At 36.4% G+C, this 17360-nt stretch overlaps 1 protein-coding gene across 1 annotated transcript in view; it reads right to left on the bottom strand.

The window, feature by feature from the left end:
* Positions 1-17360, bottom strand: part of brun (trafficking protein particle complex subunit brun) — a 379016-nt gene that overhangs the window by 245328 nt on the left and 116328 nt on the right. Inside the window, exon 7 of the mRNA XM_090385832.1 lies at positions 8596-8664. Coding sequence (XP_090241958.1) covers positions 8596-8664 — 69 coding nt within the window. The remainder of the gene's footprint in view (positions 1-8595; positions 8665-17360) is intronic.

Here is a 17360-nt window from a genome sequence, read left to right as displayed (position 1 = left end):
ACTTTAAAAGGTACCCGGTGTAAAGTCAACCTTAAAATATAACACAATTTTTTTGCTGCTTCAAAGGTCAATTTACATACCACAATATAATATTATTTGTAGCACATTCTGTTGTGAAGGATCTTGTTATGTTGTGTTGCATGAGTAGTCTCCAGTGCTGTGCAGAGCAATTGAGTGCTTCAAGAAGCCCTCATGTAAGCCCATCACAATTCTGATTTGGCACCTGAGATCCTCACACTCTGTACTAAAAGCACTAAAAGACAACCCAACTGGTGATACCATGCATCACAACAGATAACTCAGCAAAACGGCCATAGATGATTTGCAAGACAGCCCACGACAGTTTTCTCCCAAGCCAATGCATTCCTGCTACACTGAGCTTTTTGCTTTGCTGATCTTGTTTGAGGCATGATTCTAATCTAAATTTAATTTAAAATTTGAAAATAAACATGAATTAAGAGGTAAGATTATACCAATAAATGCTATTACAAGATTTTGTTACATAAAAGTGCTACGCTATTACATTTTAAATGATGCTACTGCCTTTATAATTTCTTAGCTAAAAACAAAAATAAAAAAATGTCAACCTACGTAATTAGAACCTTTGAGCTACATTTACTACAATTAAAACAATATAATTGCCACTACAATTTGTCCTTGAGGCTGTCACAGACATTCTCTCAGATATGCCAGACAAGCTGTGTGCTTGCTACCTGGAAGTCTAAAATGCTGATGGAACTGATATTCACACAACACTCAAGTCAAGTAGACCAATTTCGGTGAAGTCTGGATGGTCTGAGACAGCCAAATCCTCTGCTTGCACCTTCACGCCCCCCCCATGCATAAGCCACTGTGGGTGACCACCCAGATGTGAACCAACATAAGCAGGGGTCGAGGTGTGGTGCTCACACCATGCGGAGGAATGCCGCTCCTCTGCATTACCAGGCAATACTAGGTGGTAGAAGACTCTCTCATCAGCTGGTGCAATACCACCACTTTGCTTATTGGAGGCTTGAAGTGGTGGAACCCATGTTTAGTCTCCAGAGCTAAGTTCCAGTCAACCCTCCCCCATCTCTTCCATCATGCAGTATGATTGATGTCTTTTGAGGTTATGATGAACAGCATGGAGAGATCCAAACCTCCTTACATTTCGAGGGTACATCTCTAAAAAGGTGTTCGCAGGCCAGCTGCTAGTTAGTACACCAGACTGAACCTAAAGGTAAATTTTTAGGAGGCTTCCGGATCAGCTAGTGTATATATCTTGCTGCCTCTACTCTGCCAGATAGTGACTGGAGGGAGTCCAAGTAGTATGTATGGGGGGAGGGCACTGTCGAGGCCATGTTATGTCAAGGATCTGGGTATATTCTTACCATGTCCAAAAATTTCATTACTTCATACAGAATGCCCCCCCCCCCACTTTTCTTCTATTGAATACATCGTGAATTGTCAAACTAATAGAGCAAACTTAGTTGCGAAAAGATGTAAACCGCCCAAACACTTCCTAGTTCATTTCCACTTACAGTCTGCCAAACCCCATGTACTTTTTCTGACAGAATCTCAGTTATCGGTTGATTCAACCACTACTCATCTCAGTTGCCCAAATTATTCGCTGTATGATTCTTTTTGTCTCAAAGGTGGTACTTGTGCATGTGTCAGTTCTGATATGCCCTGTCAGAGACTTGGTAATTTCAGGGACGTGCCCACTGGGTAGGCAAGGTAGGCAATGCCTACCTTGCCTAACCAGACTAAAATTATAAATATTAATTATTAAATATAAAAAGTAAATGATTTCCAATTCATTATAAAAATATTAATTTAATGCATAAAATTTAATGTACTATTTAGTAAATGGGTATATTTTGAGGTTAGGTAGGCACAATTTCCCTATGCCTTTCAGCCGCAATACAAATACTAAAATGTTGTTGTTAAATCACGTGGTGTGTTAAGCAGCTCCAGATGCATGAAATACAGTGTTATAAAGACAGAATAACTTCTGCCTTCGCTTCAGTGTGCCGTCAGTCTTTGCAGAGTGAGGAGTGTATTGTTGCATCGTTTGCCTCTAGTGATAGAGCTGATGCTTTATTACTTTACAAATACTTTATTTCAAAATTTATCCCTTTTCAAATATGGACAGTGAGTCTCTTAAAAATTTTTCTAATCTGTGTTATTAAGAAAAGTCTAATGTGAATAAAAGTGGAAGACCAACACTGGAACTGAAACAACTTCAACAGCGTAAAGGGACAAAAATAATATGAACATTTCAAACCGCGTGGTACAGCAAGAAAGATTGGTTGTGCAGCTGAATTAAAACAAATAGACTCCTTTGTTTTCCATGCTTGTTATTTTCTATATCCAATGAAAGTGTGTGGGTAAGAACTGGATATTGTGATTTAAATAATTTGCCTAACGTGATAAATAATCATGAAAGATCTGCTGCAATAATGAAAGCCAAATATCACTGAAAACATTTGGATCTACACTAATCAACTTGCGCATAGATAGGTTGAAAAAACTTAGCGCTGAAATTCACAATAAAAAGGTAAAGGAGAACAGAGACACTGCAAAAATTAATATCTGCTACTTGCTTTTTGATTAAACAAGAACTTGTTTTTGCAGTAATAATGAAGGCAAATTCTCTTTAAATTGTGGAAGCTATATTGAGTTACTGAACTACACTGCAAAATTTGATCAAAAATTGGAACAACATTTAGAGATATCATCCGTTTTTTTTTTTTGGTGTTTCTAACAAGATCCAAAATGACTTGATTGAAGCAGTAGGAACAGCTGTAATAAATAATATTAAAGAAGAGATCTCAAGACCCCCATTCATTGCTATAGAAGTGGAAGAACTGACTGATATTTCAAATACAGTGTTCCACAGTTTTAAGATATGTATTGGATTCTGAAATTAAAGAAGCCTTCACAGGATTTGACAAACTAAAAGACAGAACAGCTACTGGTGTAACAGAATGCATATTTAAAAATTTAGAAAAATACATCTCAAGACCCCCATTCATTGCTATAGAAGTGGAAGAACTGACTGATATTTCAAATACGGTGTTCCACAGTTTTAAGATATGTATTGGATTCTGAAATTAAAGAAGCCTTCACAGGATTTCATAAACTAAAAGACAACAGATACTGGTGTAACAGAATGCATATTTAAAAATTTAGAAAAATACATCTGTGCTGATAAACTTATAGCACAGACATATGATGGAGCATTGGTAATGGCATGACATTTAAATGCCATTCAAACTAAAGTAAGAGAAAAAGCACCGTTAGCATTATTTACTCATTGCTATACTCACAAGTTGAACCTTGTTCTGTCTCAGTCAGCGAAATTCATATCTGAATGCACAATATTTTTCAAGACTATTGAGGGTCTTGCCTCATTTTTCAGTCACTCTACAAAACGAACACAGTTTCTTGATGACATAGTGCAGAAACACCTTCAAAAGCTGCACCGATGAGATGGAGTTCTAACTCAAAACTAGCACAAACTATTTTACACTACCATAGTGACCTTTGCGAACAGCATTAACATGTGGGATTCAGATACCTTAGTGAGGAGCAATGTATTTTATAACTGTTTAACGCAAGATTCAACATATTTTCTTCTTATGGTTTACGATAAAATTTTCATTAAAACTGATACACTCTTCAATATCTTACAAATTAAAATTATTGATATTCCATATTGCACTGAAAGAATCAATGAAACAATAAATTCATTCGAAGATCTGCGCAGACATTTTGATGATATATATATATATATATATGAGAAATTTGAAGAATGTTGCAAAGAAAATAACTTGACTGAATCAAAATGTCATACAAAACATCCAATTAAAGAAGAAAGAAAAAGAATATTCTGTCTAATATTGAATGATATCTTGAAGCATATGGAAGCAAGACACAGTGAGTTTAAAAATTTACAATTTATTTCATTAGTCGATAGTAAAAAGTTTCAAAAACTAGCTAGTAAAACTGATAAGGATGCATTAGAAAGTTTAGAAAAGAATTATAGTGACATCTTTGATGTCATAAGACTCAAAACTATCTAGCTGGAATTTATAAGGCACAAATGTTGCAAGATAAATCAATTCAAAATTTGCTTACTTTCGTGTTTCAAAATGGACTCGGACAAACATTCCCTGAAGCGGTGAAGCAGCTGCAATTGATTTTAACAATTCCAGCTACAACAGTTTCTGTTGAGAGGTCATTTTCAGCTTTGAAAAGAATCAAAAGCTTCACTAGAAATAGAATGAAAAATGAAAGGCTTTCGTCACTTGCTTTAATTTTCATTGAAAAGGAAAGATTAATTAAAATGGAACAAAGTCCAACTTACAATTTCTATGAAAAAGTGACCGATATTTTTAGTACTAGCACAGAGAGAAGAATGGAGTTCATCTACAAATAAAACTGTGAGTAAATATTTTTTGTTTAAAATATTTTTACATATTGTTTTATAGCGACAAGGCCTTTTGCTTACAATATACTTTATAAATGCCTACTGCCTACCCTAAGTATTTACTCATGGCACGTGCCTGGGTAATTTGGAATCTCCTCTTTTTGATTCTTCTCTAGCTTAAAATCTCTCCACTTCATTCTGTCAAATTCATCTGTTGTATCTACTGTTCTCCCAGCTCCACTAATCACGTGGAACTTTTTGACTTCCTCTCTTTGCAACTTGACTTTCTCCAGTCTAGCTTTCCAAACAGTGAGGTAATTTTCAGTGGTGATTTTAATGATCACAACTCCAGCTGGCTTCTGTTTTCTAGTCCCACAGATCAGCTGGTTGAGATGCTCAGGCTTTTGCAATTACTAATGACCTTGCACAGACTGTTCATTTACCAACCAGAATATCAGACAATCCTAATCATACACTCAACACTCAATCTTTTTCTTATGTACAACTCTTCGAAGTACATTGTCCAGGTGAGTGGTGCTCTAGGCACCTCAGATAACAACTTGGCGATGGACTCTTCTAAAATGGACCCTTTTATTAGCGGCCACTTTCAGCCTTATGTCATTTGGCATTGTAAGAATTTAAAATGGGATGATCTGCGAGATTTCTTTTCTTCTTCTTTTCCTTGGTCGGATTACTGTTTCAAAACTTCTAATGTCAACATTTGCTCAGATCTTGTTAGTGAAATTTTTCTTGTAGGAATGGAATCCTTTATTCCACACTCCACTTTAAAATCTCATCCTTTATCTAAACCTTGGTTTTCAATAAATGTGCTAAGACTGTTCAAGAAAAGAATTTTGCATATCGTCATTGGCTTGTTTCCAATTCTTCAGTTTCATTTTCTGCCTACACCAAAGCTTGCAACAATTGTAAAGCAGCTATTAATCAGTCCAAACTAGATTTTGAACAGGCTGAGAGTAGAAAACTTGCTTCTTGCCCTAATGGTAGCCGAGCATTCTGGTCTCTTGCCAAAGCTATTTGCAGCAACTTTTGCCCATCTCTGCTCCCACCTCTGTCAAAACCAGATGGTTCTGTCGTCACTTCGGTCAAGGATTAAGCTGACCAGATAGCATCCCATTTTTCTTCCAACTCACGTATTAATGATCTTGGTAAAACACCTCCCACCATTCCCAACTGTGGTCTTCTGTCAAAAGAATGTCAGAAGGATTTTGATGAATCTTGATGCTAAGAAAGCTCCAGATCCTGATGGTATTTCTCTGCTTGTTCTAAAAACCTGCACTCCTGAACTTACTCCTTTTCTTTGCCACCTTTTTTCACTTTCTTATTCCAAAGGTGTTTTTCCTTCTTCTTGGAAATGTGCACATATTTAGCCAGTTCCTAAAAAGGTTGACAAATCCCTCCCATGCAATTATTGTCCCATTGCAATTACTTTGTAAAGTAATGGAGAAATCAATTAACCGCCAACTCTTAAACTATCTAGAAACCTGCTGTCTGATCAACGATCGCCAGTATGGATTCTGTCAGTGTCGATCCACTGGTGATATTCTGGCTTATGTTACCCATTTATGAACAAATTCAATGGAAGAGTTCAGTGAAACACAAGCAATTGCTCTTCACATTTCAAAGGCCTTCGACTGTGTTTGGCATAAAGGTCTTCTAAACATGCTTCCATCTTATGGTTTGCCAACTATTTTTTGTAATTGGTTTTCTCTCTGATTGCTCACTGCGGGTGATGGTAGATGGCGCTCTGTCTTCTAACTTCTCCATTAATGCTGGTGTCCCCCAAGGTTCAGTTCTTTCCCCCACTCTTTTCCTCTCGTATATTAATGACCTTCCATTGATCAGAAATCCTATCCATAGTTTTGCTGATGATAGCACATTGCATTCTAATTTCTAGTGTGAGAAACTTGCCCTGCTCAATCAGCTCCAACTTCTCGAATATCTGCTAGCGATTCCTTAATTGCCGATCCAGTGGGGCAAAGACAACTCAGTTAATTTCAATCCTTCTAAAACTCAGTCCTATCTTATATCTCGCAAAAAGGATTCTTCTGCTCCTATGCTTATCTTTAGTGACACTCCGATTTCTAGGCACGATGATATATCGCTTTTGGGGATTACCCTGACTTCTAATATCTCTTGGCACAAGCACATTGCAAATATTGCTTCCTCTGCATCTAAAAAAACTTGGTTTTTCTCTTTTGCTCTCAGCATTTCTTCCAAACAGCTGTTCACTCTGCACAAATCGCAAATTTGCCTTACCATGGAATATTGTTCCCACATCTGGGACGATGTCCCCCAAAACACCTTTCAGGCTTCTAGTTTCCATTCAGAAGAGGACAGTTGGGTTAATTAATGACTCATCTCTAACAGAGTCTCTCCACTTGCTGTCTCATAGACGTATTGTTTCTGCTGAATGCCTTTTCTACAAATACTTCCATGGGCACTGTTCTTCTGAATTGGCGTCTATAATTCCCGCTCTCTCTCTCTCTCTCTCTCTCAAATCAGTCCAAACACGTGCCGCCACCAGCCAACATCCATTTACTGTCCAACTTCAAACTCACAGAACCAACTTTTCATCTTCCTCGTTTATTCATTCAACTGCTGTTTTCTGGAACAACCTTCCTTCATACATATTTCCTGAAAATTAGTCTACAGAAGTTCAAGTCTAATGTCAACAAATATCTTCTTTCGTCTTCTCAACCTCCAACCCAAGCATGGTATTAAGTACTATAGGTTCTAATCCCTCTCATGTTTGGGGTTTTCATACAAAAAAAAAAAAAAAAAAAAAGTAAAGTTCACCATCAATATCACAATCTCAAATTCTGTGTTTCAGAAATAAACATAGGGAAATCACTAAAGAGTAAAATTAGGCAAAATATGAATGGATAAGAGAAAAACTCCTTGAGATTGGAATGAACGGGATACATAAGCAATTCTTGCTAATACCAGCAAATGTTGAAATAATTTTATTACACAATACATAAAAATGTATTGGGTAATAAAAATCTTTAAATAAAACTAAACATCAAAAATATATTTGTTTTAAAAACAAAAATTTTTTTTATTTAAATTTTATTGTGTAGAAAGTTTATAATTTACAGCCTTCCTTCATATATATTTCCTGAAAATTACAGTCTACAGAAGTTCAAGTCTAATGCCAACAAATATCTTCTTTCATCTTCTCAACCTCAAAACTTCTCAAACTCAAAAATATTAGAACGTATAGTACTAAGTACCCAAGCATGGTACTTAGTACTATAGGTTCTAATATCTCTTGTGTTTGGAGTTTTCATAAAAAAAAAAACACACACACACACACAATGCACTGTTATGAGATAAGATCATGTTATCATGAATAAATATTTTTCAGATCATCTAAATAAATTTTTCTAATTTTTGTTGAATTAGCATGTCCTGGTTACTACTATTAACCTTTGTTATCATTAGAAAACATTAACAGAAACTTGTTATACCTTTTTCAAGGGCTCCTCCGTAGCCAGGTGGGAAGGAGCAGCAGTGCGTAGCACATGCTTCTTGATTAGACCGGGGTTCGAGCCCATCACCACCAAATACGGAGGATGTGGAAAGGTCAGGGAATGACCACCGCATATCCCCGGAGCAATATGGCCTTAGTTGCTAATGCTCCTAAAAACCAAATAACAACAACAACAACAACAACCTTTTTCAATGTCGTTAATGAATATCAGAAATAATAATAGTTCCAGTTCTGTACAATCCACCTCATAACTCTACTCTATTCTATTCAGAACAATAGTAATTTATACAACCCTTTTTCTCCTACCATTTAGTCATCTTTTATCCATTGAAGAAACTTCCCCCGATGGAACATAACAATTTAAACAAAATATTTTCTGATGACTGAAGTAGAATCCTGATAAAAAGCATCAGATAAAGAGCATAAAAATCACTATAATATCTTTTGATAAGAATGCTAGTAACTACCTTGAAAGCATCTGACATCTGATAAAATAAAATATGATATGATGTTTTGCCTTGTATTGACTCAAGTAATTTATGAATGATTTTAGTGGGGAAAGTTTCCACAAAGGCAAAAAAATAAGAAATATAGCTTTTCTTGCTTTAAAACCATAATATGAAAATGAAAACAAAGAAAACTTAGCTGTAACATTAAACTTACTTACTTCAAGGAGTATCATAACTCTGGCAGCCTTCATATTACATTCTGCTTCAACAACAACTAAATGTTGACTCTATCCAAGAAACAAAGTTTCAATTATTTAATGATATATATCAAATACAAATTAAAGTTAAAGTGTATCTGATAAAATTAATGAAATTAAAATATTTAAATTAAAATTAATAAAAATCTGAGTATTACTAGAGTAATGTAATTAAAATATAAATTAAACATTAGGTAAGTCAAGAAACTATTTATAAAATAAACATAAGTCTAATGTATAAATTAAAAGATTGTAACTAGCTATATGTAGCTGGAATCAAGACAGACCAGTGCCCCTGTACTAAAAAAATTATATATACACTACTGCACTATTGTCATCCTCTGTGGAAACTTGGCATGATACATCACTGCCTGCCATTCATTTAGCAAAGTCTTGGTTTGATTATCATCTGTGACTTGAGTAATTCTTTAGGCCTCTTCAAGAGAGCTTTAGTAACCAATCACAGGAGGAGGGTGCTGGGTTTCTCCCTGTAAGTTATTCCAAGTTTTTCTGCCCGCACAACATACAAATCGGCCTCTGAATGCATACGTTGTACAGCTAAATAACACAAGTCCCATATTAGGATGAATCGCCCAATATGGGAAAGGACTATGAAAGAAAATGGAATAGCTTCTTTATCCATACTGTGCTTGCATGGTAATCATGTCAGTCAACAGTATGTACTGCCAATTAACACTAATATACATCGACTGACCCATTCTCAATGGCTAGTGCCAATCAATATATAATCAATAATTCTTGTGAGTCGCACATTTCATTTCATATCACACTAGCTAATGATAAGCCTGAATGGAAAACCTGCTTACTTGTTAATTAATTGAATTGCAAGTTCACTAGTAATAATTTAATTACGTAAAATACCTACAAACTTTATGCAGTAAACTACACTCACTGGTCAAAAAATTTGAAACCGCTTTCAACTGGAATCAAGAAATAATTCAATGCACAGTATGCAAATATAAACTGTCATTGTATGATCACAAGTTCCTTAGTATCAGATAAATACATGCTTTCCTTGGTTTCTTAGATGATTTGATCATGAGAAAGCAAATGATGTTTCTGATTTTCAAAAAAAAATGTTGTTGTTGGAGCATGTTTAGCAGGAGTTACAATTGAGAAAATAAAGGAAAGTAACTATCTCAAAAGTAGGGTGAAAGTATATGAGGGAGGACAAAAGGAAAATGCAGTCCTAAAGGAAAGAAATACAGCAGGAAACAAGGCCAGAGGAATTTAATGTTATTTGTGCATTTGAATAGGTCTAGTGTGCAGCAAATATCAAAAAAATTAAGTTAAACAAAGAAAAAATCCTCCAACTAAACAACAGAAAACCCAAAACTAAGTGATGAGAGTTGCACAATCTGAGATTTGATAGCAGTATGCCTAAACAAAAGTCACTTCTTTCTGTAAAAAATTGAATTATTTTTTACATTTTACCACTACACATTTTATTGAATACATAATGGTGCTGCCAACAGCAATACTGGACTGTGGAAGAGTGGAAAAAGTGTATGATGAGTCTCAGTTTACTTTTTGAATGATAGGATGAAAGTATGGCACGAACCTAATGAAGCCATACATCTGTATCAAGACCGTCTCAGTCAAGTGGCTGGAAGTGGTAACATGGTATGGAGTAAGTAGTGCCATAGTACAGACTGGGTCCACTCATACAGTTAGAAGGCCATGTTAACCCAATGATTATCCTTCTCAGATCAGACCAACTTCATCGTGCAATGCTTCATTTTTACCTGAATTGAGATGGATTCTTTCAAGATAATAATACAACTATCCATCATGCAAAAATTGTATCTGAATGGATTGAGGAACATTTCCAAGATTTCAAATACCTACTTGGCCATCTAATTCCTCAGATCTGAACCAAATAAGGATGCCTGTGATATATTAGAGAGGGCAGTTTGGCTTTGCAGTTCTCTACCGATTAGAATACAGCAGCTGACAAATATCTTGATGGCAGAGTGGTCAAATCTAGAGTTGGTCTTCCTCAGACACCTAGTGGAATCCATGCCATGATATGTACACAGCGTATTTTGGCCCTATTAGATACTGAATAAAAGTTTCTAATTTTTTGGCCAGTGAGTGTAGTAATGATACAGCTAAAATGAATAGGAAAAACTAATAAAAAAATTTACATCGTTAATTTTTGCCATTACACATAAGGGTTATTCATACAAGATTATTCAACATATATACAATGGTTATTCAATTAAAGCACACTTAAATGTTTTTAAAAAATTTACCAAAATTAATCTTTAGCATTTAGACATGCATCCCATTAATGCTTCATTAATCTGTATATTTCTTGTATATCTGTATATTATGCTCTAGACAACCATCCCATTAATGCTTCATTAATCTGTATATTTCTTCTTATAAAATTCTTTTAGTATTGATTGAACTATTCTTTGGCAGCTGTTCTGACTTTAGCATCTGAATTGAAATTAAATCTTTTTAGAGTTTTACTTAGTGAATCACGCGAAAGTCACATGATACAAATTTGAATGGAAGATGGGATATTTATGACTCCAGTACATCTTATGAAGCAAGGCCCAAATCAGATTAGTAGTGTATGCGTGTGCAATCATGTGCTAAGATGAAGGCAGGACAATTCCTTCTGTCAGTTGTTCTGGTTGGGCACATATATGATTTCTGAGCTACAGATGATTCAAAGTTTCTGCATACCATATGAGTTAATGCTGAAATCAGGTTGTTTAAAGCCTAACAGTAAGAGAATACCCAATGATGGCAAATAAATGATTACCGTAAGTTTCCCTATGAAAATCTGGCACCAACATTTTTTCTCACACCCTGTCTTGAAAAATGCTTCAAGAAGTAATTCCTGAACCTTTCTCAACCACTTGACAATAGCAGTTTTTGAGCAGAGCCATCACTATATACAATCAACATTCTGCTAAGAATTTCTTGTGGTTCAATCCCATCGGCAGTTAAAAACTGACCTACTGCATACTGATCCATTTTGGACATCTAGTTGAAATGCCATATGAAAATGCACACACAACCATAACAAAGAGAAAATGAAAAAACAAAACTTGATATGAACTAACACATCAACATACTGGTTTAAGCATATGCATGTCTATTTTCCCTACCCTGCTGAGAAGTATCATGTGTCAAACTTGTTTTAATTGAACAACACTTAAAACCGATAAGCCCAACCTAAGGTGAATACCGTATTTCCCCATGTATAAGACGCTCCCATGTATAAGACGCACCTTAATTTTGGGTCTCGAAATTTGAAACAAAATGTATTACATAAAGTTATTGAACTCAAGTTTTATTCATCATAAAATTCATACAACTCATCACTGTCAAAACTCCCACCCATTAACTTGTCCTCATCTGTGTCTGATGACGAATCACTGCCTTCATATATTGCCTCGTCCTCAGTTCCATCTTTGGCATTTGAAATGCCACACTTCTTAAATGACTTGACAACGATCTTAATCTTGATATTATCCCAGGAAAACCCAGGTACAAACTTCTCCTATAGTTGGTTTCTTCACTCTTCCTGCTGGTATCAAATTGTCCCTAGAAGACTTCATCCATTGGTTCCATTCGTCTCTCGTGTCAGCTTTGAAGGGTTTGTTAATGCCAAGGTATGATGGCAAGTTTTGTTTTTTGCTCTGCAGCAATCTTCTTTGTATTTTTTGTTATGTGTGCCCTGAACTGATCAAGCACCAATAGGGCAATTCTGCGTAATAGCCCACCTAGTCTCCTGCTCCAAACTTTCTCAAACCAGATCTTCATCCCATTCTGATCCATCCAACCCTTGTCATGAACGAGGAATGTCTTCTTTTGGCATTGTTTTGCATTTGAAAATCAGCATAGGAGGCAGCTTGGTTCCGTCGGCACAACAAGCTAGAACAACTGTATAATGGCTCTTTTCATGTCCACTTGTCTTCGCAGTTACAGTTTTAACCCCCTTCTTATCAACAGTTCTGTTATCTGGGACATCAAATTGAAGTGGGACTTTGTCCATATTTGCAATCTGTCCCAACTCAAACTGATGTGTCTTCCGATATTGAATGACAAAACGATGAAATTCAAGGACCTTCTGCTCATAGCTTTCAGGCATCTTTTGGGCAAGTCTGGTGCATGTACGCATGCTTAGTCCATTCCGTTTCATGAACCTGAAGCACCAATTGTGTCCTCCTTTGAAATCAGTAACTTCTTTTTCATCAACAATTCTTCTTGCCTCCTGTTGAACCATCTTTGTGGACACAAGAATTCCAATTGCCCTTTGCTCCTCAATCCATATCTTCAATTCCCTCTCTAAATCAGGCCATTTTGCTGACTTGCTTCTCATGGCCTTCTTCTGCCATGGCGTTTTCAGTAGGGTTTCTTCTTCCCGTAGCCAGTCTCCGATTGTTTTCTCAGTTGGAGGAGGACCAAACACGTTCAAGAGCACGATTTCCATTCACTTTTACAAACTGGATCACTTTTAACTTGAATTCAGCACTTTATGAAAATTTTTTCTGAGCCAATTCTGGGCAGAACGTGGCAAAACGTAACCAAATATACTGGTAACAAGTGTGAAACAATGAGCGCAAAGACAACCAGCGTGAAAAAGTGGGAAATGCAAGTAAAAAAAATCTACAACCACTGTATAAGACGCACCCAGTTTTTAGACCCCAAATTTTTCGAAAAAAGGTGTGTCTTATACATGGGGAAATACGGTATTTCAGATGAGTTTATCTCAGAATAAGCAGTATGGCGGTTAACACATGTCAAATGCTAAACAGATAATGGCAACCAAAATAGATTGCATAACAAAGTGTAGCAGCAGAAGTGCCTTCCTTGCTGTTAAATACTATAACAGCATGGAAGGCTGAAAAGAAATAAACAGAAAGCTAAAAGTATGTCAAAGAAATAATACAGCAAATAATAACAAAAATAATTGGATATCCTAGGAGCAATTGTTCATTACTACTAATGAAGGTCCTGGTATAAATGGCACTGAAAATAAATATAATTGAATGTATTATGAAAGGAATAAAGGGAAATTAGTGTTAGTAGAGGCATACGATGCAAGAAAGCAAGCTTATGCAGCAACGGCCAAAAAAAAAAAAAAAACTCCCATTTCACCTATCCATTCGTTCCAAATGCCTGTCCAGCTCAGCCTTAAAATTTATTTAGGCTATCAACTTCCACAACAAAAGATGGAAGTCTGTTCCACCCATCAAGTACCCGCTGGCTAAAGGCAAATTTCCACACATCTATTCTACAACTGTCTTTCCTCAATTTGAATCTGTGCTCCCTCAGGTTCTAAATCTGAGCAAGAGGAAGAATCCCATCCACATTCAGTTTGCTCAACCCATTCAAGGCCTCCACACCTGTACACAGTACTCTAGGTGTGGCCTGACCATTGCCCATTGTATAACGGGATAATCACCTCCCTGTCCTTGCTAGCAAAATTCCTATATATCATTGACAAGACTCCATGACCTGCCCTGGCAGCCCATCTGCACTGCTCAGCAAACTTCATATTTGACTGCACAATTACCGCCAGGTTTTTTTCACTTTCCACTTCCCTGAGTGTAGTACCACACAGTTGATACATTTCTCTTCGGTTATTATTACCCATATGCAGTACTTTGCATTTGTCAATGTTAAACTTCAGTTGCCACTTTTCAGCCCATTTGCCCAACATATCTAGATCCAGTTGGAGTAGTATACTGTCTTTACTATTGTTAACAACCCCGCCAACCTTTGTATCATCTGCAAACTTGGACATTAAACCTGATATACCTTCATCAATATCATTGATAAATATACAAAACAATAATGGGGAACTTCACTAATAACATTAATCCATGAAGAGCAGAACATTGTTCCCACAACCTTCAGTTTATCCCGCTATACAGAATTTTAAAACTGTCTGAGACCCCTGTAGTCACCTTTACGAATGCAAAAGCCCTTCCCTTTAGCCTTGATGGTAGTTACATCCTTAAGTAATTCCCCCATCAGTACATTGTGGTCACTGCCACCCAGTGATTCCTTTATCTGCAAATTCTTAATGCATGAATAATCACTGCTGATAACCAGATCAAGAGTATTACTCTGTCTGGTTACCTCTTTAACATGTTGCTGTAGAAAACAATCATCCAATAAATCCACAAAAGTCTTGCTAGTGTGCAAGTGACCAATCCACAAGTTCCAGTCAATATCTGGAAAGTTAAAATACTCCATTATAAGACATTCTGATTTACTGACCTACTCTATTTCTTTGCACAATTGCTCATTATACTCATCAGATTCATTAGGTCTATAACACACACATACCTACTCTGATTTTTCCTTTACCAATGCTTATGTCACACCAAACAGACTCAACATTGCATTGTCCACCAACATAAATTGGATGCACTTCCTTAGATTTTATGTGTTTCGTAACTAACAGCATAATCCCTCCTCCCTTCCTGTCCTGTCTATCCTTTCTGTACACATTGTACTCCTCAAATTCCAATTCTGCACTGTTTATATCTGTGTGACACCATGTCTGTGATATCCCAACAATAACTGCCTTTGATGTCTTGACTAGCACTTCAAGCTCATCAAATTTATTAACTATACTCCTAGCACTGGTGTACATGCAAGTATACATGACCTATTTCTACTCTTAGTTACCCTAACACAGCCCATGTATTTATTTGTCCCACTATGACTCCCAGCAGTCTTGGAAATCTCCACTGCCTTGCTTTCCAGGCTGCTGCTCATTCTAATAGAAGCAGTGCAAGAATCACTTTTGCCTCTCCCTGCAGCCACTGTTAACCTTGTAGTCTGTGTATCCCCCCCATGCTAGCAATTTTCCGACCCACCTAACACTGCCTCGCCCTTTCTATTTAAGTGTACCCCATCCCTGTAGAAGCAATCTCTCCTGTCAACAAGCACAGACTAGGCTAAAAAAAATTCTACCCCTTGAGCCTTGCACAACCTCTCCAGGGCCGAATTGATCAACAAGGCTCTCATCATAAAATGCCAAGTAATGATAAAATTTAATTGAAAGACCAAGAAATAGTCAAGGAGGAGCCAACTAATTAGGAAAAAAATTTAATTATTGCCTTCTGATCAAATAGACATACCAAAAGACATACCATTATCAAAAGAATCCAGGTTAAAAATTACCACAAGTTAAAGCATAAAATTGGAAATAAAAACCAGATATTTTTACTTTGTGAAAATGAACAAAGTTGTGTGACTGAGGAAAGACAGACAAAATCAGTCAACACAGTCATACAATATTTAAAAAAAAAGAACTAATACGAAAGGCAATTCACAAGGATAGGGTCACAACATTGGGGGAGAAGTGAGCAACAGAACTTAAAAGAAGGAGGAAGAGCTTAGAATATGGCCCATGCTGTGGAGTACATGTAATATCCATCACTTCAGAAGTTGACAGTATGCATGATCTAGTCGTGAGTGACAGATGAGTGACAGTTTGGTACACTGCCAGCATCTTGGGCATCTCATCTAAATGTGTATATCACATAATATTTAAGGTTTTGCTACTGTTATTATACCACATAAAAATACAGATTTTTGCTATGAAAAACGTGTCAGCATGATGGGTCGTGTCAACATGAAAAATTATTAACAGCAGGTTAAAAATGCACAAGAGTTATCAAGCAAAAAATTGCATCATTTTCAATTAGATCCAGAAAATTTTCTTGCAAGGTTCACGACCATGAATGAGATGTGGGTCCATCACTTTCAGCGAGAGATAAAGGAGCAATCCAAAAAGTGGAAACAGCTTTTCTTCCCTTCCAAAGAAATACAAGTCGATTCCTTCTACTGGCAAGGTGATGGCAATGGTATATTGGGATGCTGATGGAGTGTTGCTAGTGGATTATCCTTCAGAAAGGCCAGACAGTCACAGAGGCATATCCTGCAGACCTTTTTGTCTCACAGGCATATTCTGTGAGACATTTTTGTGAAAACATCAAAGACAAATACCAAGGAAAACTCAGAAAAGGAATCTTTTTCCAACATAAAAACACACCTGCTTCTGTCTTCACTGCTATGCTGCAGTGTATGAGTGCAGCTTTGAAATCTTTGTCAATCCTCCATATTCACCAGTGCAACTGGTGAATATGGAGGATGTTGCACCAGACTTTTACCTATTTCTTAATTTGAAAAAATATCTGGCAGGTATCTATTTTCCCACCAACAGTGACATCGTTCCTACAGTGGATATATCCCTGGGAGTCCAAAAGAATTTTTATTTTCTTTTTCAGCTGGAATCAACACATTACAGTATATCAGTGGCAAAAGTGTATTGACTCTAAAGTGGACTAGGACTATGTTGAAAAGCAACATGTTACCAGACTCCTCAAATAAACCCTTCATACTCAGGCCAAGAAGGAAAATCTAAAAATCTAAAACGTCCATCATATCTAACAGAAATAATCTGCATTTTATTTCTTTTTTTTTGTTTTCCAATCAGAAGCATTTTTCCAAATCATAGTCAATTTCAATTTGTGAAACAATATTATGATTGTCCTCAATGTTTTTATAAAAAAAAAATCTACAAGTTTAGCTGCTTGAAGTGCTTCACTAATAGTCAGAACTTTTTCAGTTCTACATCTTCAACTTTTTCTTCATCTTGATCTTTCTCACCCATTTGATTCTTCACTTCATCAACAACATTGTCATAAACATCTAAATTTATT

Source organism: Mastigoproctus giganteus, chromosome 12 (genome assembly GCF_048544385.1).
Source record: "Mastigoproctus giganteus isolate SK-2022 chromosome 12, ASM4854438v1, whole genome shotgun sequence".
NCBI lineage: Eukaryota > Metazoa > Arthropoda > Arachnida > Uropygi > Thelyphonidae > Mastigoproctus > Mastigoproctus giganteus.
The sequence above is the reverse complement of the archived record's forward strand: the minus strand, read 5'-3'. Positions and strand labels throughout refer to the sequence as shown.